The sequence below is a fragment of the Xyrauchen texanus genome, chromosome 5 (genome assembly GCF_025860055.1).
Source record: "Xyrauchen texanus isolate HMW12.3.18 chromosome 5, RBS_HiC_50CHRs, whole genome shotgun sequence".
NCBI classification, from domain to species: Eukaryota; Metazoa; Chordata; class Actinopteri; order Cypriniformes; family Catostomidae; genus Xyrauchen; species Xyrauchen texanus.
In genome coordinates this window covers 7,134,065-7,160,329 of record NC_068280.1, presented here as the reverse complement: position 1 = coordinate 7,160,329, position 26,265 = coordinate 7,134,065, and the positions used below count along the sequence as shown (strand labels likewise).

Here is a 26,265-nt window from a genome sequence, read left to right as displayed (position 1 = left end):
TTCCTGAGGTACCCCAGTAAGTAACTGATGTGGTTTGGATACCTCACCTCTCCAGGCTATCTTGAAGGACCTATCTGAGAGATAGGAGGTCAACCAGTCAAGCACAGTTCCTCTGATGCCCAGAGTAGAGAGGGTGGAGAGAAGGATCTGATGGTTGACTGTGTCAAAGGCAGCAGAAAGGTCCAGCAGAATCAGAACGGATGATTTCGATTCAGCTCTCGCCTGTCTCAGTGACTCTGTGACAGACAGCAGGGCAGTCTCTGTGGAGTGTCCACTTTTGAAGCCTGACTGATTGTCATCCAGCAGCTTTTTCTGTGAGAGATAGGCAGAGATCTGATTGAAAACTGCCCTTTCAAGTGTTTTTGCAATGAATGGGATGAGAGAGACTGGTCTGTAGTTTTCTGTGTGGGGTTAAGTGCAGGTTTTTTCAGCAGTGTAGTTACTCAAGCCTGCTTAAATGTAGTGGGAAAAGTGCCTGTAAGTAGATATTTGTTAAGTGCAGGTACGATGGATGTAGAGATGGCCTAGAGAAGGTGTGATGGAATGGGGTCAAGGGAACAGGTGGTGGGGTGGTTGGAGAGGAGGAGTTTAGAGACCTCAGTGTCAGTCAGAGGAGAGAACATAGAGAAAGAATGGTTGCATACAGGAGCCAGGTGTTTGACAGGGTGTGGTGCAGTGAATGTATTGCTGATGGTTTTAACCTTCTTTGTAAAAAATGTGGCGAAGATATCTGCTGTCAGTGATGTGTCATGTGGTGGAGGGGGAGGACATAGGAGTGTGTTGAATATTCTAAATAAGCTACGAGTGTATGTGGTGCTGTTGATCTTTGTTTGGTAATAGGAGGTTTTTACAGCTTTAAAGATATCTGAAAAAGTTGCAAGCAGAAGTTGATATTTACCTAGATCTGCTGGATCTCTAGATTTTTGCCATCTCTTCTCAGCTACTCTAAGATCACTATGATGTTCACGAAGAACGTCAGACAGCCAGGGGCTGGGTGGTGTAGTACGAGCTGGTCTAGAGGAGAGAGGACAAATGTTGTCTAGACAGGTTGTTAAAGTAGAGTTAAGTGTGTATGTGGCAATGTTTACATCAAGAGTGGAAAATACATTTATTATGGGAAGAGAGGTAGAGACTTCAGTGGAAAGGTGAGAGGGAACGGAGGTTACGGTGAAAGGAAACCAAAGGTGGAATCCGTTTTACTATAGATGGGAGAATCATGTTGAATTTAACAAAGTAGTGATCAGAGACATGTAAAGGTGTAACAAGAATAGATGAGGTGGTACAGTTACATATAAAAATGCGGTCCAGCTGGTTGCCCGATCTGTGAGTTGCTGTGGTGTGTAGTCTTTCTAAATCAAATGAGGCCAAAAGAGTATTCAGTTCAGTGGCCTGGGGCTTGTCTTGGTGTATGTTGAAATCGCCAAGAACCACAAGTGGTCTGCCATCCTCTAGCAAGGAGGACAGCAGGACATCCAACTCCTCAAGAAAGCTTGTCAGCTGACCTGGAACAGGGAGTGTTCCATTGTTTTTGACTGTTGTTAGTGATTATTTCAATGCTTGGTAATGTGTATAAGTTGCAAGCCAGAAGTCCGGATGCCAGAAGTAGCATCCGCATTTGGAGTACATGCTAAGCATAATGGGTAATTTTGCCATAATTTGGTAATTGTGGATAATCAATTCAAGCATGGAGTACCACCTCCTTTCTCCAGGGGGCAGTAAGTGAAACTCGCTGAATAGGAAACTTGCAGCTCAAACAAACTACACTTACCTAAAGCAGATAACATAAGATGAGGACTTCATGAGTTCTTTCATTAAAACACAGCTTGATGTAGCACAAATCCGAATGCAGGGATCTCAAGACATATTTTTCTGTGTTTCAAACTCTGTTTAGCTTGACACAGCGACCTAAAAAACAGTACGTTTATAATGAGATGCAACCGAGACAGTACAAATCGTGGTAAATTGGTGAAATCAGTTAAAAAATGGATTAAGATGCAATTTAGACCATTGATAGACTTATGTTCAGTAATATATAAATAAACTATATATTGCATTCTAAAGCCACTTTTTGTATTGTCTTTGTTAATGCTTTAATTGTGTGCCAAATTAATGTAATGTATTTTAATTATCTGTATTATTATAATTTGTATTACTATTTATAATTATTTAATCATGATATATTTCATTATTGTTATATGAGGGGCTTTCTCAGCAAAAATGTATGTGATTCATTTGATTAAAACCTAATCGATTGACAGCCCTAGTAATAAAGCTTCTGTTTAGCCAGCAATATCTCGTTTAACATATCTGTATTTGGGCCTTTACATAAAAGCACCCCACACCACCCTTTACATTAATGTAAATATATTCTGTATTGTAAGTCATCACAAACCTACCAAGTATTATATTCAATAATACAAAAATAATCTGAGTCTGATTTATACTTCTAGCCATGCATTATTTGTACTGTCTAGAACTACACTTATCCACAATAATTTTTTCTCACTTTGTCCTCACTTTGTCCTGTTATTTCTCATATTCAGAGGGTAGAACAAGCCCTCATTGGGTGTTCCACATTTGTATTGGAGCGATCAGCACTATTTGTTTCTCAGACTAGAAACATACTGTAACTTTCAGAACTCAAGACTTCCTCACCGGTCTAAAAAAAGGGTTTGAAGCATCCCAGGTGAGAGAGGGGCAAAGGGGTGTTGCTCATTTTACATGCAAAAGAGGCATTTCTTAAACGCAAAGCAACAAAAAACACAGACGAAGAGGCTGTTCACATCAAACTTGTTCTTGCGTTAAAAAAAATAGATTGGATACAACGAATAGAACAAAATGCAATTTTTAAAAGTTGAAGTTCTTTAAAGGGATTGTTAACCCAAAAATGACAATTCTCTCATATTTACTCACCCTCATGCCATCTCAGATAGATAGGACTTTCTTTCTTCTGCTGAACATAAACATTGATTTTTGGAAGAATATTTCAGCTTTGAAGGTCAAACGTAAGTGAATGATGGCCATAACTTTGAAGGACCAAAGAGCAAATAAAGGTAGCATAAAAGCAACTCATAGACTCAAGTGGATAAATCTATGTCTTCATAAGCGATATGATAGGTGTGGGTTAGAAACAGATCAATATTTAAGTCCTTTTTTTACCATAAAGTCTCCTCCCCCTGCCCAGTAGGTGGCGATATGCTCAAATAATGTTATCAGCAAAAACAAAAGAAGGAAATTTATAGTAAAAAAGGACTTAAATATTGATCTGTTTCTCACCCACACCTATCATATCGCTTCTGAAGATATTTAATCACTGGTTTTGGACTTTTAAAGTTCTGGCCACCATTCACATGCACTGGATGGATCTACAGAGCTGAGATATATTTCCAAAAATCTTCATTTGTTTTCAGCAGAAGAAGGAATCAATGTAAGAGAATTTTCATTTTTGGGTGAACTATCCCTTTCAGATGACATGTGCCTTAAAAACACAACACTACTCTTTGAGATGCAGAAAATAACAGAAAGATGCTGCACAATGGACAAAGGTGTCCTATATGAGCCTAGTGTAGGCTCAAATGTTTTATTACATAAAAAAATGTAAGATTTGACCCCTTTAATTAATCAGAGAGGCAATAAGGAGGAATAGAACAAGAGAAACAAGACAAGAAAAATTCGAAATTTATCTGAAAGAGACAGCCAAAATGTTCCACATTTACTTGATGTAGAGCATTTGTTCTACATCAAGATGCCCCATTTACTTTCACTATTATGAGATGGACAGACATGGATTGTGATGTTCAGGTTGAATGGTGACTTTAAGCATTTTCTTTTTCACTTCAGAGTTTCAGCTCAGAAGCAGTAGAAGTGATAAGATGGGCTTTCAAAATGCCATTAACATCAGACAGATAGCCGGTTTAAAAAGGTTGCTTTCAATGTCTGTATCAAATTAAGCTTAAAACACAATTGATCACAATCTCAGGACATTCGCAGGTATCAGATCATTTGAAAAATGACTTGCTTGATTTGTTTCAGTTCATGACTAAATTTCCTTTCTCTTCTTAAACTCCATCCAAAGCCCACTAGTATTTTCACAAACTGTGGTGGAGGGCACAGTAATATTCCTAATTCTTGTTGAGCAAAATTGGGCAGATCATTTGACCATCTGTGAAGAAACACTCAATGTGCCAATCCACACAGTGTTCACTGTACTTAGTAAGGTATCTCTCTCTCTCTCTCTCTCTCTCTCTCTCTCTCTCTCTCTCTCTCTCTCTCTCTCTCTCTCTCTCTATTGTTTTTCTATTTTATTACAAATTATATTTTACAATTTACAAATTAAATGATACTTTGTAATGGGTAACATTAAAAGTGTATAGCTGTGTACACATTTGGGCACACCATTGTTACAGTGTTGATCTTGCTTGGTTAGAACAGGACTATTTGAGTCTTGAGCTGCTTTCCATGGCTTTTCTAACAGCCCCACCACAACCATTAAACAGCAGTGCATTGTTGTTTTGCTTTACAGCAGTTCCCAGTAATAATTGTGACAGCATGTACAATAAACCACCATTTAGGACACAATTGTAAAAAGCCATAGCAGAAAACACAATGCAGCACTTCCTGTAGATGCAGAACACTGGAGGTTTTATAAAGAGACAGGCTGCAATTTGAATAAAATAACCATTATAGATTGACAGAACGGTCTTGAAGTATTTGCAATTCACAAATTTTGGGCAAACAAAGAACATTATTTGCATTGAGGATGTCCAATAATAAAAGAGGCATGGGCCATATCATGTCAGTTAATATTTGTGCAGGTGATGTAGGTTAATAGTAGGTTAACTTTTTATTGATGGCCTTAACAGTGGTATTAAGAGCTGAGGTACAATAGGTTTATTTCTACCTTAGCAAAACGGTGTTTAAAAAGTGTTTATTTTGCCCCCACAGTTAATGTTAAATAACACTATATAAATACCATGATGTGCTGTAAGGTCGGCAAAACGTTTGTATCAGAATTTGTTGAGTTAGAGTGAGTTCTCCTGACTGAAATTTTCATTTGGATAGACAGAAAGCCAAAGCATTATTTTGTATTGCAGTAGATCCAGCAGTCAGAACAGGGTCATGATCCTTAATTTAAAAAGTTCATTGGAGCACTTTTTTTGAATGCTTCAGCCATTCCATCTTCTCCTCCATCAACCTCTCTCTCCCTCTCTTTTAACACACAAAAAACTGTTCATTACACTATAATTTGAAATGTGTTATGGACATCAGCACTTCTTGTTTTCAGCATTTATACCTAAAATAATTGGGGCTCTTGTGAGCAGAGTCAGTTATTTTAAGTACTGTATATGTATGACATTTTTTAAAGGAAAATATTTAGGATACATTTGTATTCACCTTAAACCTTGTTGAGCTCTTTTTAAAGGGTGTACAACTGAGTTGAACATGATTTTGTACACTGTAAATGACATTTTGTGTTTAGCAGAAAAGATTAAGTACTGTCTAAATTGAATAAGAACGTTTAAGCGTGAACTTGAAAATATTAAGTAAACTGTACATTTACACTCCATTCAAGCATGTCAAAATGAATGCTCTAGTTCATAAGGAAATCATATTTGATAATTGATTGTTATCTTTACAATGCAGCACCTTAGAACACAGGGAGGGATTTTTTACTCTGCATTCCCTTAAAAAAGTTTTTTGTTCCTTCACAATATTTTGAGTTCCCTCGCAATAGCTTCATCATTCCTTACCAAAATTACAAGTTTTACAACAGTAACTGTAGTTGAACTATGATATTTGTAGTAAAACCATGGTTTCACTACAGTAACAATATTTTAACCACAATATTAGTAGTGAAACAATTTTTACAACACAGGACAACCAAAACTATGGTAATAAATCATTCTACCAAAAAAAAAAAAAAAAGTTACTACAGTTTAATAATAATAATAAATAATACTTCCTTACATTTATATAGCACATTTCTAGGCACTCAAAGCACTTTACATAGTACAGGGGGAATCTCCTCGAACACCACCAGTGTGCAGCATCCACATGGATGATGCGACGGCAGACATAGTGCGCCAGAACGCCCACCACATACCAGCTAATAGTGGAGAGGAGAGAGTAGAGTGATGTACCCAATTCAGGGATGGAGATTATTAGGAGGCCATGATAGATAAGGGCCAATGGGGAGAATTTGGTCTGGACGGGTTACACCCCTACTCTTTTACGAGAAGTGTCCTGGGATTTTTAATGACCACAGAGTGTCAGGACCTCGGTTTAACATCTCATCCAAAAGACAGTGCTTTTTATTTTTTATTTGTTTATTTTTTATTTTTTATTTTTTTACAGTATAGTGTCCCCATCACTATACTGGGGCATTAGGACCCACACAGACCATAGGATGAGCACCCCCTGCTGGCCTTCCTAATACCACTTCGAGAAGCACCCTTGGTCACCAACCCTGCTTAGCTTTAGTGGGCAACCAGGGAAAAGCTGCAGGGTGATATGGCTGCAAATATAAATGTACCATGTTTATTAGAATGGTTTCATGCCCTCACAAAATTATACACTGTTGCAAAATAGTAAAACTGTTGTAACTATAGCCATTTTGTGATAAGCAGGTTACTATAGTAAAAAAAATATTTTTGGGGGAGAATGATTATGATTTTTCCCCATATGTTAGATTTTCCTATATTATACTATGGTTTTACTGGAAATTTCATGGTTAAAATATGGTTACTGTATTAAAACCATGATCAGACCTTGTGCTGTTCCTGGCTGTGTATAGAACCTGCCTCTCTGCCTATCCATCCAAAGGATCCCAACGTTAGAAACAAGTGGCTGAACAGTGGCACATTTCAGTTCAGATCGTTTTTTTGTAGAGCCCGACCGATATGGGATTTTTGAGACCGATACCAATTTTAGAGGGGGGAAATTCACTGATTACCGATATGGTGGTTGATATAGTTAATTTTTGAGCTGGAATGAAAACAGACCTTTTCTATGTGGATTTTGCACCAATTTTGCACCGATATGACTATGCAAATGTACTCAGAAGGCTGCTTTCTTAAACAAATATTTTTATCAATGAATATTTGTCATTTTAGACAATTCTAGAAATGAACACTGAGAAAATATAGAATAAATAAAAATAAAATAAATAGCTAAATAAACATCAGTACTGTATGTTAAGTATCAGTCAATGGCTGACTATTTAAATAAAGAATAAATAAAAATTATAGCTAAATAAACATCAGTACTGCATGTTTAGTATCAGTCAATGGCTGACCATTTAAATAAAGAATGAACAAAAATACTATAAATAGCTAAATAAACATCAGTACTGTTAAGTAGAAGTCAATTTCTGACCATTAAATAAAGAATAAATACAAATACAATAAACAGCTAAATAAACATCAGTACTGTTTAGTATTAATCAAATACTGACTGTTTTAATACTGCCAGTCAATTAGGGGCAGGTTGTAAAACAAGAAGCATCTACAACTGCTGAGTCAAGAGATAAACTGCGGCAGCGGTGTTGCACCGTGTTCAGAGAAAACATTCAACTGTGGAAAACCAGACTTTTAAATATTACATTTTATAAATGCAACTACAGGAATTGTTCGGTTGAAGGTGTACCAAACTGAGAATCCTGAACAAAACAGTTTGGTGAATACATGTTTACACATTAGCTTCCACTCAGCTGACAAGCAATGAAAGTAGCTACGTGGTTAGTTAGTTAGCTATAAGGTTGTTGTCACAGTGAGTAAAATATGGACATTGTTTATTTTACTTTCCAGCATTGCGTCTCACCAACTAGGTAGCAACATAGCATGAAATCAGCACTCAACAGACACAATCCACCACTGCGCCGTTGTCTGCAGAGTTGCAAAAATATGTTCTGATGTTTACGTTTCAATCTGCTACATTACTAACTGCACTGATAAACTATAGCTGGCTAACAGCAAACAGATGTGATAAACATGAGTGACATGGTTTTCAGGGACAGGGTTAATGTTATATTAGTTATATTAAGAAAGGGAAAATGGAGTCATTGTTTATTAACTTTCCAGTATGTATTTCACAAACTAGTTAGCAGCTTACTGAGAAGACACCGCTTAACACCACAGCACTTAACTCTGCATTGTCTGTAGAACTACCGTCAGCTCAGCTCCATAAACAATGGAGTCGGAGTGTGCTCTGCTGGACAAACTACATTATGACACCAATTCAAGCATTGTTTTCTGCATTATATGTTCTGAAAAAAGTTTTCATATCTGCGCATGTTGGTAGACATACACGCTGATAACGATAAATCGGTCGGGCACTAGTTTTGTGGTCCTGTCAAAATGTAATGCAGGGTTTGCAAAGAGGATTTTATGAAAAGATAGAGCAGTTAAAAACTATTTTGTACTCAACAACAAATTGGCAGCTCATGTGGAAAGGTGATGATGACCTTACTGGGGTTGTAACCATAAACCCAACCTGTAGATTGCTTAATCTGAGACGTCAATATGACTCACATCACTTATTTGTGAAAGACGTTTTGCTTCAAAAAAAGTAAATAAAATTAAAGCCATTGTCGTGTCAAAATCTTCTCTAGCTGTCAAGGGAGGATGTCACAGTTGTAAGACAGGTCAGAGTCAGCACAAGCTGACAGACGTGCAATTGTCGCCCAAGTTCTTTGGCAGACAAAACTGTTGTGGGGGTGTGGAAATTGAGCATTTGTTCCCATCACTGTCACCCAGAGCATGTCTTCTTTTTCTTTGAACAGAGTGACACAGAAAACATCTGTTTTCATTTAAATCACACTCATCGTCTACCTGTCACTATGGCACATGGGCAATCCAGGACAGCAGAGCAACATTGTGAGCTTGAGTGGGTTACCTCAGGTGTTTGCAATTCAGAATGAGGCAATGATGTACTGCGACTACCTGTTTTTTCTTCCTTTGCTGTTTTTCCTTCTTTTTAAAGGCCCCATAAAAAAATAATAAATGTGCGCTTTTGTGGTTTTTAGTCCATTTATATTATCTTTGAAGCCATCATTATATCTAAAAGTTGACAATTAGCTTGTAGCAGATATATGCATTTAAAATTCACAGTCTATCTTACAGGAGAATGGGCCAAATACATTGGTGACTCATGTTGCACTACTTTTTGTCCAATCATAGCTCTCTAGAATGAAAATGTACACCCCCTTAAAACCACATGCTACCAAATAGCAAGTAACAAATCATGGTTGACATCTTCAACATAAGTAAAGCCTGTTGACTATTTCATTATTATTTAATTAGCCCTTTCATATGTTCCACCCTGAATTCCTATATATTACACCAACAAAGGACAGAAAACTTTGTTCGTCAAGCGATTTCAGGGGGACTTTAAGATTCTTGGCAAAGAATTCAAATATTTCTTACATAAGACGATGAATGCAGCATACTGAAAGATGAGGTTGGAAAAAAAGGAGATGGGAATAGAAATAGAAAAACTAAGAAAGCAAGAGAGAGGGAGGAAATAGAGACAAGAGGATTTTAAGGTCCCATGATGTGGCCATTGAAAGAGAGCCAGCTATTCTTGGTCATTTCTTTAGACTCAGTGAGGGTGGTTAAATTCAGATGATAGTACTTATTGACAATGTTTTATCTATTCTGCTGGCAAAAGCACATTTTTAGCCTATATCATCTGAAAGCAGGTTGCATCGTGCCTGCTTGGTTTGCCTCAGGCAAACATATGATTTGCTTTGCCGTAGATCATTTGATCTATTGGTTTTTACAGAGGTCCAAGAATAGAGTCGTTTGCATTGCTGTTCTAGGTGGCATACAAATAAAAACTGGGGTACCTTCCAGGATAGGATGTAGCCCTGTAAAAACAGATTCACATGTGTTATTTTATGTTTTAGTTGCAAAGCTAAGAATTTCAACCAGCAGGAAAGGAAAATCACAAACACGCTCCTATTAATATCTCAATTGAATTCTCATAGTCTGCATCGATCGAAAATTATTACAGCTGTCAAAATTAACACATTAACGTATGTGATTAATTCAAAATGTTTTCCCTAATTACGATTAACGCACTTACCGTTAATACAGCAACCAGCATAAACACAGGTTGGAAAGGTGGAACCTTTGCGATGTGTCTGCCCGGAGTCAATACACTGACGCTCATACCACAAACACACACAGCAGTGATTCAGTGTCAGTGATAAAGTGTTTTTCAGGCTTAGCCACATTTTAATCAACACAGAATTGAGGTAAGCCTTAAGTGTCACCTAAACACAGAATGAGACGTTTTTGTCTGCACGCACTTTTCATGTGGAGTTCACAGCAGTGCTTGACGCTGGCGCCCTGACGCGAATCATGAATGCAGCTTCAAAATTGCTGTAACAAAGGATGATGTGACGTTAAGAGATTGAATCTATGTTGGGAATAATTCCTTCAATAAGTCAATCTTCCACTTAAAACGTTACTTGAATTGGTGCTATTTTAGTGCATTTCTATCTTTATACTGTGAGAGGCTTTGTTTGGAAATATTAATAAATTATATTATTACAAGTTGTTTTATTTTGTTTTTCCTTAGAAGGAAATATATGATTTGACAGGAAAAGAAGTATATTATAGAGTGAAATTTCAACGCTTTCAAAATCTGTGATTAATCGTGATTAACTATGAAAAATTATGTGATTAATCGATTTTAAAATGTGTAATCCACTGACAGCACTAAACATATCTGGATTATGTTATCCACATACATTTTATAGCTCTATACTTTTAGTGTATTTCAACATTTATCTAATTTGTTTGTTGATTTTTAGGGCCCAAGCACAGGAAGTGCAGAGGCCCTATTGTTCTTCTAAGGATTACTATTATTAATGTTAATATTATTATTTTTATGTTTTCTGTAATTTTGGAGTACCTAACATGCATGAAAACTCTTGGGTTGTCTCCGTAGCACCCATTGAAAATGTCAATGTAACACCCCCATTTTCACCCACAGTCACCAACATTTTCTTACTCACAGTCATTAGCTCCGCCCAACAGGAAGTCAGCCATTTTGGATTTTCTGAAAATCTCAGGCTCTAAACTTTTAAATACTACTCCTAGGGGATTCATGTGACTGGCACCAAATGTGTGCAACAACATGCCAAGACATTGTAGATGCTAAATTACGAAAAGATTTTTGATATTTTGATTTTTGATATTTTGAATGGTGTCGCCATGGTGAAGCAATACATTTATGTAAAAAAATTGAAAACTGGAAGTGCCTTGTATCTTCTGTGTGCACTGTGTGATTTTGATGAAAATTCAGCTGTATGTTTGGTTATGAGGGCTGATCACATTGATGCAGCTATTATGGGTCATGATCATAACACCACCAACTGGCAGCAGGAAGTATTGCACCTTTAACAGACTTTGAAATATTCCTTGTGTTTACAAGAATTGCTTAAAAATTCTCTAGAATAATGTGAAGACACTGCTAACATAAAATTGTAAATTAATAATTAGTATCTTAAATACTGTTGCCATGGCAATGCATTAATTGTTATTATTCCTTTCTTCTTATAATTGGGTGTTTTTGAGGCACTTGGCATGCTTAAAATTTCATGAAATTTTGCTCACACATCAGAGTCATTGGCCATTAGTTCTGGGCAAATGTTCACACATGGGCATTTAGGGGGGCTCTGTAGTGTCTCCTTTAAAATGGGTGCGTAAGACAGCCTCTGTCCATTTTCAACTACAGTCACCAAAATTGGTACATATATAGTTCTCATCAAGCTGGACAACTTTCATAATTATAGTCATTAGGTCCTCCCAACAGGAAGTGGCCATTTTTGATTTTTTAAATATTGAAGTCTCTGAACTTTTAAATACTCCTCCTAGGTGATTCACGAGACTGTAAATTTAAACAACATTATGCCAAGACATTGAAAAATGCTAAAATGCTAAATTTTTATCTTGAATGATGTTGCCATGGTGAGGCATTAAATTCGTGGTGAAAAATGGTGTGTGGAAATGATCTTATGTGTGCAATGTGTGATTTAGATCAAAATTCACTTGCATGTTTAGTCTTTGGGGCTAATCACATTGAATGGACTATTTTTGGTCACGGTCATAGCACCACCACATGGCAGCAGGAAGTGTAGCTCTTACAACAGACTTTAAAATAGTCCTCTTATATTTACCCAAATTGCTTCAAAATTGTTTAGAATAATGTCAAATGCCAAATGCATGTGTCCACCTTGAATTGTTTACCAAAAGCCACTGGGCAGAAATGGACCAGTTGTGTTTGGTCCTGTCATCGCTGATTGCAGCTATATTTTATATTATGATTTAATGGAAAAATATCTGAGAAATATCAAAATTAATACAGATGGCACATCCACAGTCCGCCCACAATTTGTTTGGTGACCCTGTCATGCATATTACACAAACAAATTGTGAATCATCAGTCAGTACTTATGCACTCAAAAATGCGATTTTAGTCGGACTAAAACAGTAATTCGCCTTTTAAAAATGTCATGAAAATGCTTTAGTCTGTCTGAAATCTTACCAGCACAATGTTTGCGAAGTCTGACTATCAGGGGGCTTCTTGGCTAGAAAAACTACAAAGTAGACAGACTTTATGCCTATAGTCAATGTCTGGCTTTGCAAGAGTAAATTAAACTTAACAGAGATCTCCATTAAATCCTGAGCTATGAAATAGAAATCTCTGAGCAAAAACGTTTTCCTCTGGGAAGTGAGGTGCCAAAATGTCATGCATACATATAAGTGCATTAGCATTATCAAAGTTTAGCCAACATAAGGACATGAAATACTTTTTCCGTTTTCGGATGTATTCATTGAATACTACTAGCACAGATAGTATTGATAGATTGAGCGAGTTGGTAAACGGTGCAATCATAGACTGGGTTTGATCCACTGATATATATATGTTTGGACATAGCAATATGGAGATGCAGTGGCTTCACTGATATGACATTATGAGCATTCCAATTCTCTCTCTCTCTCTCTCTCTCTCTCTCTACTCTCTGTATATATATATATATATATATATATATATCAGTGGTTTGATATCTACCTTGTTGTGATCCTATAAAAGTCAATGTATTAAGAGTCCAGACACCTATCAGTCATAAATCATTCATTCACAGACTCTCTTACACACACGCTCTCACTTCACAATTTTTTTCACACCTTTTTCACCTTGTTTGGAATGCCCAGTTCACAATGCACTCGAAGTCCTCGTGGTGTTGTAGTGACTCACCTCAATCTGGGTGGCAGAGTATGAATCTCATTTGCCTCCGCGTCTGATACTGTCAATCCGCGCATCTCATCACGTGGCTTGTTGAGCACTTTACCGCAGAGACATAGTGCTAGTGGAGGCTTCACACTATTCCCGCGGCATACATACGCTACTCAACACACGCCCCATGAGAATGAGAATTACATTATGGCAACCACGAGGAGGTGACTATCCTCCCTAGCAACATTCACTCAGCATGCGCTGGATTCGAACTTGCGACTCCAGGGGTGTTAGTCAGCATCTTTATTCCCTGAGCTACCCAGCCCCCCAACTTCACTATTGATCAAATTATGAAGAAATGGCCACCATGGCGATGAAGAAAAAAAAAATAGAGTGAGAGCAAAAAAGGAGAGAATAAATACAATACAATTTACAATAAATCTATTATATGTGAGTGTGTGCTTGAGAATTGTGTTTGAGAATTTTTTTTTTTTTGCAGTCATTAGGGCCAGAAGTGTATCTTCATTGGGAATGCAGATTCTTTGATCTTAAATGATCTTCTTTTAGACCCTCTGAATTCATGATTTCTCCTGTGGCGTATCATTTATATTCCATTAAAAATGTAGAGCTTTTATATTAGTAATCATCATAGACACTAGACAGTCTGCATCTATTAGCACTGATTAGTTCAAACTGGTCAGCACTCCCTTTCTAATTAGCAACATCAATGGTCTCTGTGTGTATGTGTGAGTGGGACGTGTCATTAGATAGTCAGCACTGTAATAGAGTCTTGGTTATCCAGCTTTCTTCAAGTGTTCCTATAATTAACACAAGCTTACAAAATGAATTAGCTGTCAGTCCCCTGAAACGAGCTGTAGCATTTTTTCCTTTGATAAGACATGTAAGAAAGAGTGGCTGCTTTTGATAAGACTAATGGTAAACAAGAGGTCTTGACTATTCTCTTTTTATTGAGGGTGAACACACAATTATCTATTTAAATAATCATTTCTTCAAGAGGCTCAACATATAGGAGGTGGAAAATCAATATTAAGCATGTGATGTTTCTAACGACAGATGTTCAGCAGGGCAGATTATTTTTTTTATTGTTTTAAAGGATATATATATAAATACTTAATGGTACAATTAATTTGTTCAAATAAGTGTTGTGCTTCTGTGTGTTTGTGGTTGCAGGAAAAAGAGAAACTTTACATTGAGTTGAAGCACATTCTTGCACGTCAGCCGGGTCCGGAAGCAGCAGAAAAACTGCAGGTCTATCAGCGAACACTACGGGAGAAGACCAAACAACTCAAGGTCCATAGAGAAACTTTCACTTCTCTCTTCTCTTCTCTTCTCTTCTCTTCTCTTCTCTTCTCTTCTCTTCTCTTCTCTTCTCATCTCTTTTCTTCTTCTCTCTTCTTTTTTCTTCTCTTCTCATATCTTCTTGTCTTGTCATTTTGCTTTCTTATATCTCGTCTTGCCTCGTTTCTTCTCTTTTCCTAAAAAATAAATAAATAAAGATCTAAAATAGCCATTGGTCAGTAAGGGATTGCGAGTTTACATATAAAAGCTTATAGAAGCTTTTTATTAAAGCACGTTTTGACATTTTAATACGGTATCTTACCGATTTCTGAAGTTCTAACAAACAGAAATGATTCCCAGAAGAACTGACCTAAATGGAAATATCAAGTAATATTAACAAAATACAGAATTATAGCGAAGAGTAAAATTAGAAATTAACATCAGCAAATTTAGAAGCATTCTTTCTTTACTCTCTTTCTCTCTGATAATGTCTGATAATCTTTCTGAGGGGCATTTCCTCACATTCCTCCTTTTGTCAATCTCCTATCATCCTCCTTTCCTAATTTCCTCCCTCTCTCCCAAAATGAATACTTAGTTACTTCACCACTTTGATTAAGAGTTCAGGTCCAGCTGGAGACAGACAGCACTCACGTCATTTTTAATGATTTAGTCTGGTTTAAGCTGCTTCATTCCTGCACCATTAAAAAGAAGGGCAGTTAAAAACTTAAGAGTCTCTACTGAGCTTTAAGTGACCTTATAATGTCCATATGGCCTTTTGACAGGTAATGTCAAAAATTAGGATCCAGGGTGCGTATTACAGAAAGATCCTAACTTTAGAATATTATCTGTTTGGTAACCATGGCAATTTCAGTTAGGCTCTCATTTAGGACAAAAGCTATTACAGAGTAACATTTCCTAAGTGCATTATCTTATCTTAACTACAGTTCCCCTTCTGTCACTTACTCGATGTTGTGTCGAATGAAGTGACACAAGAGGTCTTCCTGGGATGCCAAACATACCTCTGAACCTGAGAAAAGGCCAATGTCAAGTTGGCAGACAGAATTTGCATGTCCCGCCCCGGACATACGGTTATAAAGGGAAGCGGGGCAGCAAGTGCCAGTCAGAATTTTTCTTCGGAGCTGAACGGTTGTGCAACAAGCAAGCTGAAGTTCACTACTGTTTCACTCACCTCTGTCAGCAAGAAGTATTGCTGTTGGATCTGTGGCACGTTTTCATCTGGCGTTCTCTCTCTGAACGCTGTGCAGTCTACACCCCTGGGTGCTTTGACAGCGCTTTTTCACTGTTAAAAGAGTTCTCCTCCTAAAAGAGTTTGATTTCTCTCAAAGATTTTGAGTTTTCCACTCACAAAAGAGCAATAAACAGCGGCGTTGAACGTCCTTTTCAGGACGTGTCTTTTTCAGGACGTGTCTTTTTCAAGATGCCTTTCTGCCCCTGTGTCGTTCCTGGATGCGGTCGATTTCTCTCCAAGACCGGCGGCCACAGACGCTGCCTCATGTGCCTGGGCAGCGATCACACTGATGCAGCGTTCGTGGTGGCTCATGTACTCAATGCGACTCTCCTTCCTCAAGGTGAATGCCACTTCAGCCGCCCCCCGCGTCGCTCCTTCTTCCCACGGGATTGAGGACGACCCGGCTGGTGATAAAGGCGACATGGGGATAGTAACAGGCTCGGTTTCGCCACCCGCCCCCCGACACGCTCGCTCGCATCCGTCCGAGCTCGGGATGTGTGCGGCTCGCCTCACAGCCAGAAGGCATTCTCCCTTGAGCCCCTGTGCCCGGTTGCATAAAGCACCTTAAGTGTAATTTTCCCTTAAGTTTGCCCTTATGTTTCCCTTAAACCTAAGGGTGTTGCAGAAAAACAACCTTAAGTGTTACTTAAGTTTTTTTTTACTGAAACATCATACACCCTTAGAATTACCCTTAGGTGTCTATCTTTTACTTAAGTAATCCCTTAAAAACCGTTAAGTGTTGCATAAAGCCCCTTAACTGTCATTTTCCTAAGTACAGTTTAAGGTTAGGAAAACTTTACCTTAAGAGTAACGCAGACAAAAATAAGATGACATGGCTGAATTTATGGAACCAGCTGAAGATCATTATGTGCCAAGAAGAATTTTTAGGGATAGGGAGAACCCTTTGGACCATTTTAATTTATAGGCTAGTGCTATTTAGTATTAATATTATATATGAATGTATTAGCTATATTGTATTTTGCTATTATTATTGGTATTTTGTTAATATATCTGTCCTTGTAATTACATAAATAAATAAAAAACTTTTCAGATCTGTCATAAAATGTATTTATTCGTCAATTGATGTGATTGTTATTTTCCCTTCACTTTGTAGCTGCAAAAGTTTGTTATTAAGAATGATGTTGTAAAGGTCTTGATTTTCCTTGTCCTTTTTAAGTTTTTCGATCTCTAATTGCAGTTTTGTCTTTTGTAGCTGTAGGACGTCTCTCTGCAGTTCCAGCACTTCTTCTCTTGTAGAGGCTATTTGCGTCTTTCTGCAATTCACAAGTGTTTTGGAGGAATTATGAAATATAATATAATAAATAATATTAGGGCTGTTCTAAGTCAAATTAACAAAACTAAAATAATTGTTAAAAAATAAGCAATAACTCACTTTGCTGCCTGGTTTGGCGTACTGCTGGCGCTCTGTCGGTGTTGAAGCTGCTTTGATTGCTGGAAAGGTCTAACGTGTGAAACAAAGAAATACCAATCAAAATTGATATTTATATACAAATAAAAAAATATTTTATTACGCCTGTCTTGATCTTCATATCGTTTATCCTCATAGTGATACATTTTATTTGATTTAAGACAATAATGTTCTCTCACTCCATGTTATATTCCTCTGGTTGAGTCGCTTCACTCTCTAAGCCGCCAGGGATGCCAGCCAGGAAAGGTGAGTCCGCCCCAAGGATGTCTTGGACCAGTTTAGTAGTGTCTGACAATTTTGTTGGCGGTGGTCCTCCACCTGCAGTTTTGTTATCGTTAGCTCTCTGTGATATGGTAACCCCCCCCGATACCATTCTTACCGGAAGTGCATGACGAGCTGACGCGGTTGTGGAAGGCACCTTATACTGCCACCGACCTCGCTCTGAGAACCACAAAGGTCACAGCGCGGGCTTGTTGTCCAGGAGCGCCACCTCTGGCTGAACATGGTCGAGATGTGTGACGTTGACAAGTCACGATTCCTCAACGCCTCCATCTCCCAGCTTGGCCTCTTCTGCAACACCATCGACGACTTCGCCCATAAGTCCTCATGGTAAAGAAGCAGACGGAGGCGATTTTTCACATCATGCTGCGGCACCGTCCAACCAGCGTGCCCTGCACCCTGTCTGCTCGCCGAGGGCGTCCCCCTGTGACCAAACAGAAGCAGGTAGCTCCGCCTCAACATGGGCCCAGCTCTCAGCCCCAGCGTTGAGCACCTCGCAGGCGGTGTACGCCCCCTGTCTCCAGGACCACTTCTAGGACCAGGAAAGCTCCGAAGCGCTCCTGAGACGGCCGACCCAGGGAGTCGGATGTTTGCTCCGGAGCTGGTACCAAGACCACTCCGTCCCATGGTGGAGGGCCGGGAGGAGAATCCTTTGAATTATTTTCATTTGTTGCACCGCCTTCGGGCTGCGGTACCCACATTCTCAATAAAAGAGCGATTTCCTCACTCCCTGGGTCATCCGGCCGGTGCGCGTCTTTCTCATGGCACCCCGGCCCCAAAACACTACAGTCCTGGCTCTCCGGATGCAGCTCCCTCGACTCCGGCCTGCAACTGCTCAGCCCAGGCAGGCCAGCGCTGACGAGTTCCGAAGACGCCTCCCTAGGACCTCTTCCTCAGTCTCTAACCCACCCCTGCTGGGTGCGCGGAGCAAGGTAAGTGCTTTGAGTCTTTTCTCAGCACCCATGCCTCGGGACGCTCCTTTGAATCCCGATGCACTATGACCAAACGCGATCGTCCCTTTAGTGCCCCTTGTGCAGAGTTTGGATACGTGGCTTTCACTTCCCAATCCGTTGCGCTGGTTGGCCAGGACCATCTGACTTGGTAACGTGATTGAGTTCGCCCGGCTCCCACCTCATTTCAGCGGTGTTCGCTCCACTTCCGTGTGTGGTGAGAAAGCCGAGATGGAGAAGGGTTTCTACAGCCCTTACTTCATCATACCCAAGAAAAGCGGCAGGTTGCGACCAATCTTAAACCTGCGAGTTCTCAACCGGGCCTTACACAGACTCCCGTTCAATATGCTCATGCAGAAACAGATTCTTACCTGCGTTTGACAGCTATATTGGTTCTCGGCAGTAGACCTGAAGGATGCGTACTTCCACGTTTCCATTCTACCTCAACATGACCCTTCTTACGGTTTGTGTTTGACGGCCAGGCGTATCAGTACAATGTCCTCCCTTTAGGCCTATCCCTGTCCCCTCGCGTCTTCAGGAAGATCGCGGAGGCAGTGTATTGTCCCACTAAGGGAAGTGAGAATCCGCATACTCAACTACCATAATGACTGGCTCATCCTGGCTCACCTACTACTGCGCCATTTCCCATGTATGGCTTCACAACCCTTGTGGTGTATTTGCCACACGTTACCTCCCCCTAGACTGGGCAGGATGTGGCCTCCACAGGGTCTTTTCCCCCTGAAAGAATAGGACCAGGAAAGACCGCCTTCCCCGACACGTTTCATAACATTAAGACATTAAGAGGTGAAGCAGCCCCAGCTGCTTCACGTCCTATGTGAGAGACATAGTGAGAGAGAAGGCCGCGGCTGCCGGGCTTCCTCCCATGCTAGTCATGTAGAAACTGTTCCCCCCCTCAGGGGTGCGGGGAACCTAAGGTCTGTATTTTATATCTCTTTGGGGGCGTTGGGGAGGGCAACGTGCAGCCGACACAGCTGCCTCTAGCACGCAGTAGCCTGCTTGCACCTGTCTTGACAGCACGTAACATGGTCAGTGCGTGCCGTTTTTAGATGGGATCCCTTGTGTCACTTCATTCGACACAATGTTGAGCAAGTGACAGAAGGGGAACGTCATGGTTACTGTTGTAACCTCCATTCCCCGAGGGAAGGAAGGAGACATTGTGTCCCTCCTGCCACAGCACTAGACCTACCACTGTAAACGGCCGCACCTTATTGTCGGCTCCTCAGTGCAAAATCCTGACTGGCACTTGCTGCCCCGCTTCCCTTTATACCCGATTGTCCGGGGCGGGGCATGCAAATTCTGTCTGCCAATTTGACATTGGCCTTTTCTCAGGTTCAGAGGTATGTTTGGCATCCCATGAAGACCCCTTTTGTCACTTCATTCGACACAACGTCTCCTTCCTTCCCTCAGGGAACGGAGGTTACAACAGTAACCATGATGTTAGGATTTGCTTCTGTAATATGAATTTATGAAAAATCCTAACTTGGCTGATCAGATCTTAATTTAAGACTTAAGATAGGATTTATTCCATAATACGCCCCAAGGAATCTGATTCTGGATCTTAAAATGAAGCAAAATCTGCCTCTGCAGTCATGACAATAGAAAGTGCTCTGTTACATAGCCATTCTTTAAACAAATGACTGCAACTGACTTTAAAGTCTCAAAACTCCTTAGCTCGGCAGAAACTGAGAGCTGATCTATTAGAATATCTGCAGTATGTATAAAATCTCTGGTGCCCCTGAGCTTAAAAATGATGGCCCCAATGTGGAGGTACTGGGGGTTTAGCTTTCTGATCATGTATTACCAGGCTTTAAATGAGTTACATACTGTAGGCATCACTGGCAAAGCTTTCAATAAACAATGCTCGGTCTCAGGCTTGAGTGTAATTAACATTGGAAAAGAAGCCCCACTAAAGAGCCAAAGAGAAAATCACCCCCTCCGCATCCCATCTCAGGAAATTAACATTAAATAACACTGGTTTTGTGTAAACTTCTGGGAAACTAATGGCAAAAAAATCCACAAATAGTTGCCAGAAGTTTGCAGCTCTTATAGTGGCGAACCTACATCAAACTTTTGACAACAATGCACGGTTTGCCACATTGGCAAAGAGTTATTTGGCAAAACCTTGGCAAATATCTGCCACTTCTGGCAAACGGTTTTGTCTAGGGTTAGAAACCAAAAAACAGTTCTCATTTAAAACTGGCTACCATGCTAAAAAGACCTGCTAAGACCTTGCCAGCTTGCAATTCCTATGCTAGTTTAGGCCGGCTAGTGCTGGCTTGGTGCTGGCCTAGCTGATGGTTGATCAGCATTATCTTTCTGATGAAGCTGGTTAGGATAGTTTAGAAGCCTGGTTGAGACACCAGCACACCAGCATCTCATGGTGGGGGACCAGCACCCAAAACACAACATAAGCTGGTTACCAGCAATGCTTGTCTTTTCAGCAGGGTATACTTTTTAAAAATACCAGAATTTAATTATTTACTTTAACCTTTGATTCCGTTACCGGTTCTTGGCAAGTTTTTCAGCCGATGCAGATTTAACATCATACTACAATACTCTAACATTGTTTCTTTAAGCCCTAGTGTGCTGCAGCGCTTTCCCTCTACTGAATCTACAATATGAGCAGTGTAGTCCAATTGCCAAATTAATGATTCTTAGGGGCCAGTCCTTTTGAATCTACACATGATAAGTGTAATATGGATTCTGAACAAATGACTCCTATGAGCCAGCTATTTTGAATCTTTTTTGAAGTGCAAAATAAAGTGTGCAGCCAGTGTAATCTGTTTCTTGAACGTATGACACTTATGAGCTGGTTCTTTTAAATCTATGGCATGACCAGTGTTGTGTGGTTCCCTAACAAATTACTCTTATGAGTCAGTTCTTTTGAATCTATAGCCGAAGCACACAGTGCGATCACTGTAACGTGGTTCAAAAACAAATGACTCTTATTAAAGGGTTCTTTTTAATCTATATCCAGAGACACGAAGCACGCCACTGTAATGCGGTTCTCAATATGGTCATGAGCCATATCTTTTGAATCTATCTTTTGAATCTTTCTTTGAATCTTTTGAAGTGGTTCCTGAATTAATGACTCTTATGAGCCGGTTGTTTTGAGTCTATAGCGTGACGCACACAGCGCAAAAATTCTGTGTAAACACACCTTTTATAAGAATTGTGTAATTATTTTCTCAGATTTTTTATATCCGTTCTCTTGAATCAGATATAACATATAATAGTTTGGCAGCAGAATACTGAGGGCAGTACATGCAATAAGAATTGCATTTCTTATTTCCAAATATATGTTTTTCTAAAAAGTACAGAAAACCTGTAATGAAATCATTACAGAATTGCTAAATTTCTTACAATACCCATCCCCTAAGTATGTCAATCCTTTGGCAACAATGAAAAATCTATCACAGCGTGAAATGTGAAATTAAATTCAGATTTAATTTTGTGAATGAAAAAATGATAAAGCAAGCGACAAACTTCCAGATAACTGATTTTTTTTTAAATTCCTTTCATGTACCATCCTTCCCAAATGATCCAGTCACGCACCAGTTTCCTTCTGCAGCACGAAATATGGCATTACTCCACCTCTGCCCTTTCTCACTTTCTGTCAATTTATCCCTCTTGCATTTTATCATCTCTCTCTCTCTGCCTCTGTCTGTTCTCGTGATTACTGAGCTCTGGGCTTCACATTGGAGGAAAGACAATTAGAGCTTGACTGATATGTGCAAAGATAGACAGACATCAATGAAATGCCGCAGAGGAAATCACTCCATTGCTCGGAGGGAGAAATTAGGTGACCATGTGTTTCAGCTGAACACATCCTCAGTGATAGATCACTTCTAAGAGATAAGAGCTTGCTTTGATTTCCGAAACTTTATGATACATTTAGAGCAAAGGTTGAAACTGTAGGGTGAGCACAGCTCTAGGCAAAGTTGGAATGTAATTGATAAATGGGCCTGTATTTTTTATTTTTTTTTGATTCAAAGACAAAACAAATTTATCGAATCGAAGCATGTACAATGGAAGTGAATGGGGCCAATTTCTTGATGGTTTAAAGGCAGAAATTTGAAGCTTATCATTTTATAAAATCATTTACATTAATTCTATTACAACTCAGGTATTATTTTATCTCATCCTAGGTATTAAGTTGTTTTAATTGTCAGTTTTACAGTTCTTTTTGGGTTTTAGATTTTGTTGACATTACATTGTCATGGTAAAGAAATTTTCACACTAAAATCATGTTAACACATATTGTTAATGTCTTGTTGCTTTAATTTTGAAATTTTGAAAGTGCATATTTGAACTATTACGGATTGGCCCCATTCACTTCCATTGTTAGTGCCTCACTGTTACCATGATTTTCACAAAAAAAAAAAAAAAAAAGGGGGCAAGTCATAATACATTTTTTATTAATCAGTATTGTGCCACAAATGCTGTCAATTAAGCTTAACTGTATTGAACCCGGAATATTTCTTTAAGTTTAAACCCCAACAAATTTTGTTACATTTCTCATGAAATAAGATTGTAACAGGGTAAAATGGAAAGGAGGAGGCGAGAACCAGATGAAGCATCAAAGTAATATTTAATGAAACAAAAACACACAAACATAAACACATACAGAGTAGCTGCCTGTAGATCTCTCTCTCCCGTACTGTCACCTCCGGTGGCCTTTATCCCTCTCGTCAGCTTGATTAGCCTGATTAGGGTCTGGGCACGCATCATCCCATTTAAAGGATATAAAGATATTTTTACTGGAAAATAATATAAAAATGCTCATTAAGAAAAAAAATTTGTAAAGCCCTTAACCATGGTGAAATCATTGGAATACACCTTCGAGTTGTTTATCACTTTCATAAAATGGCAATATGATTAAAGACACTAAAGTTCAATAAAAATATACAAATAATCATTAAAGAATATTCGTCTGCCAACTAATATAGTTAATTAACCAAACTGTAGGCTGTTTGGTCTAATCTGTCAAACAAATGTCCGGATCAGATTTAATTCCAAATTCAAATAAAAAAATTAGAAATTATACTTTGCATATAGAAAATTTTGCCTGTTTTTAGGATAATATTTTTTTATTTTTTTTTGCATAGTGACAATATTATTAAAAAAATTTTCTCTCCCTTTTTTCTCCCCAGTTTGGAATGCCCAATTCCCAATGCGCTCAATGTTCTCGTGGTGTTGTTGTGACTCACCTCAATTCGGGTGGTGGAGGACGAATCTCAGTTGCCTCCACATCTGAGACCGTCAATCCACGCATCTTACCACGTGGCTTGTTGAGCGTGTTACCGCGGAGACATAGCGCATGTGGAGGCTTTACTCTATTCTCCGAGGCATCCACGCACAATTCACCACTCGCCAAACCGAGAGCGAGAACGTCTCGTTTACTGTTGCAACCTCCTTTCCCTGATGGTTGTGTCGATTTAGTGACACAAGGGGTCGCTCTTGGGATCCCCAAACACCTCCAATATTTGAGAAAAGGCCAATGAAGATTGGCGAGTGGAATTTGCATGCCACTCCCCCGGACATGCCAAGGGGGGCTCCCGTCATTGTATACCAGAGTGGGCAGTGGGAGGATTACCGGGAAGTGAACAGGTCTACCTGTGCTTTGCCGTATGGTCTCCAAATCAGCTGGACCACTTGAGGGTGGAGTTTCCACTCTCCGCTGAGCATTGGATGGCGCGACAGCATGTCCTCTGTGACGTTGAGGCTGCCCGGGATGTCACTGCTGACTTCTAGAGGATAAGATGGCGGGTGAGTTGCAACATGCGAGGAGAATGTATGGTGCCTTGCCGATTTATATACGCTACTGTCGCTGTGTTGTCGGATCACATGCTTGCCCCAGATCAATGCAATAGCCTCTGCAGGGCGAGAGTGTTCTTGAATCAGCCAGTCATCAAGGTAGTTGAGTATGTGGATGCCCACTTCCCTTAACGGGGCAAGAGCTGCTTCTGCAACTTTCATGAAGATACGAGGGGACACGGACAGGCCGAAGGGGAGGACCTTGTACTGATATGCCATCGAAAGTCAGCCGTAGGAAGGGTCTGTGTCAAGTTAAAACAGAGATTTGAAAGTGCACGTCCTTCAGGTCTACCGGTGCAAACCATTCTTGATGATGAACGCATGTCAAAATGTGTTTCTGCATCAGCATCTTGAACAGGAGACTGTGTAAAGCCCAGTTCAGAACTCGCAGGTCCAAGATTGGCCGCAACCCACAGCCTTTCTTTGGCACGATGAAGTAAGGGCTATAGAAACCTTTCCTCATCTCGGCTGGAAGGACAGGCTCTATCGTGTCCTTGCGAAGAAGGGTCACGATCTCTGCATGCAGGGTGGTGGCGTTCTCGCCCTGCAATGAAAAGAACACCTTTCCCGATGTGTTTAATAGCGTTAGATGGCCCCAGCCGAATCTAAAACTCGGTGGAGAGAAAATATAGAGGCGTGGCCTGCTCCCATGCTAGTTACGTCGCTTCCCCCCCTCAGGGATGTGGGGAACTACATGACGTCTTTTGGGGCTTTGGGGGAGGTTACGTGTAGTCTGATGCACCTGCTATCACACACGCAGCAGCTAGTAGTTCATGCATCAGTAGTTCATGTAACACGGTTCAGCTGTTGTGCTATTTTTCTATAGGGACCCCTAGTGTCACTACATCGACACAACGTCGAGTGAGTGACAGAAGGGGAATGTCTCGGTTACTGTCGTAACCTCTGTTCCCTGATGGAGGGAATGAGATGTTGTGTCCCTCTTGCCACAATGCTGTACCAGCCGCTGAAATGGCCGGGACCTTGTCTCTGCTCCTCTACTCACAACCTAAATGAGAGTGGGCATTTTATACCTTTTACCACATTATAGCGACCACGAGGAGGTTACCCCATGTGACTCTACCCTCCCTAGCAAAAGGGCCAATTTGGTTGCTTAAGTAGACCTGGCTGGAGTCACTCAGCATGCCCTGGATTCGAACTTGTGACTCCAGGGGTGGTAGTCAGCGTCTTTACTCGTATTTTCCTGACAAATAAACACATTCACTTCCCAAATATCCCTTACTGTAATGCAAAATAAATAAACCATAATACTTTCAAACTTAATACAGTAATTAAAATAATCTTATCTGGACACAATGATTTTTTTCCCTTTATGTTCAATCAGCATAATTTCAACTCAGTTCAACAAAAACTATGTAGCATAATGTCTACTTACAATTGTACTTTACATTTTTTTCTCACATTACAGTAATGAGAAGATATTTTTTTCAGATTACAGTAGGATAGTATTTATTGGGGAGGGACTGTGCACTTAATTGTCCTAAAAATAATGAATACTTATTGTCACAATGCAAAAATATGAATGATCCTAAAAATAGACTGTTCTTCATGCAAACTACAATTTCTAATATTTCTTTTGATTTGGGAGTGAAATGTATTACTGTTTACGGTTTGCCAGGCAAATATTTAGCAACCTGGTGCATTAATAATGAATCCAGCTGATGTTTGCTCACAGGCATGTGTAGAATAACTATTTATCAGTTTGAAGCATGGCTTGTCCCATCAGATTCTAAATTATACTAATGGAACTATTTGTTTTATAACAATATTTTGACATCCAGCCCTATATTTTGACTTATATTTCCTCTACAGGCCCTTACAGCTGAGCTCAACATGCATGAAAGCCAATCAGAAGACTACAAGTATGAGATTGAGCGTCTGGCCCATGAACTTCAGGAGGTCAAGAAAAAATACCTCGCACAGAAACGGAGAGACCAGGAAAACAGGTAAACGGATAT

At 39.7% G+C, this 26,265-nt stretch overlaps 1 protein-coding gene across 1 annotated transcript in view; it reads left to right on the top strand.

Moving 5' to 3' along the window:
• Nucleotides 1–26,265, top strand: part of cfap58 (cilia and flagella associated protein 58) — a 155,902-nt gene that overhangs the window by 96,271 nt on the left and 33,366 nt on the right. The window contains exons 16-17 of the mRNA XM_052127420.1: nt 14,437–14,556; nt 26,120–26,253. Coding sequence (XP_051983380.1) covers nt 14,437–14,556; nt 26,120–26,253 — 254 coding nt within the window. The remainder of the gene's footprint in view (nt 1–14,436; nt 14,557–26,119; nt 26,254–26,265) is intronic.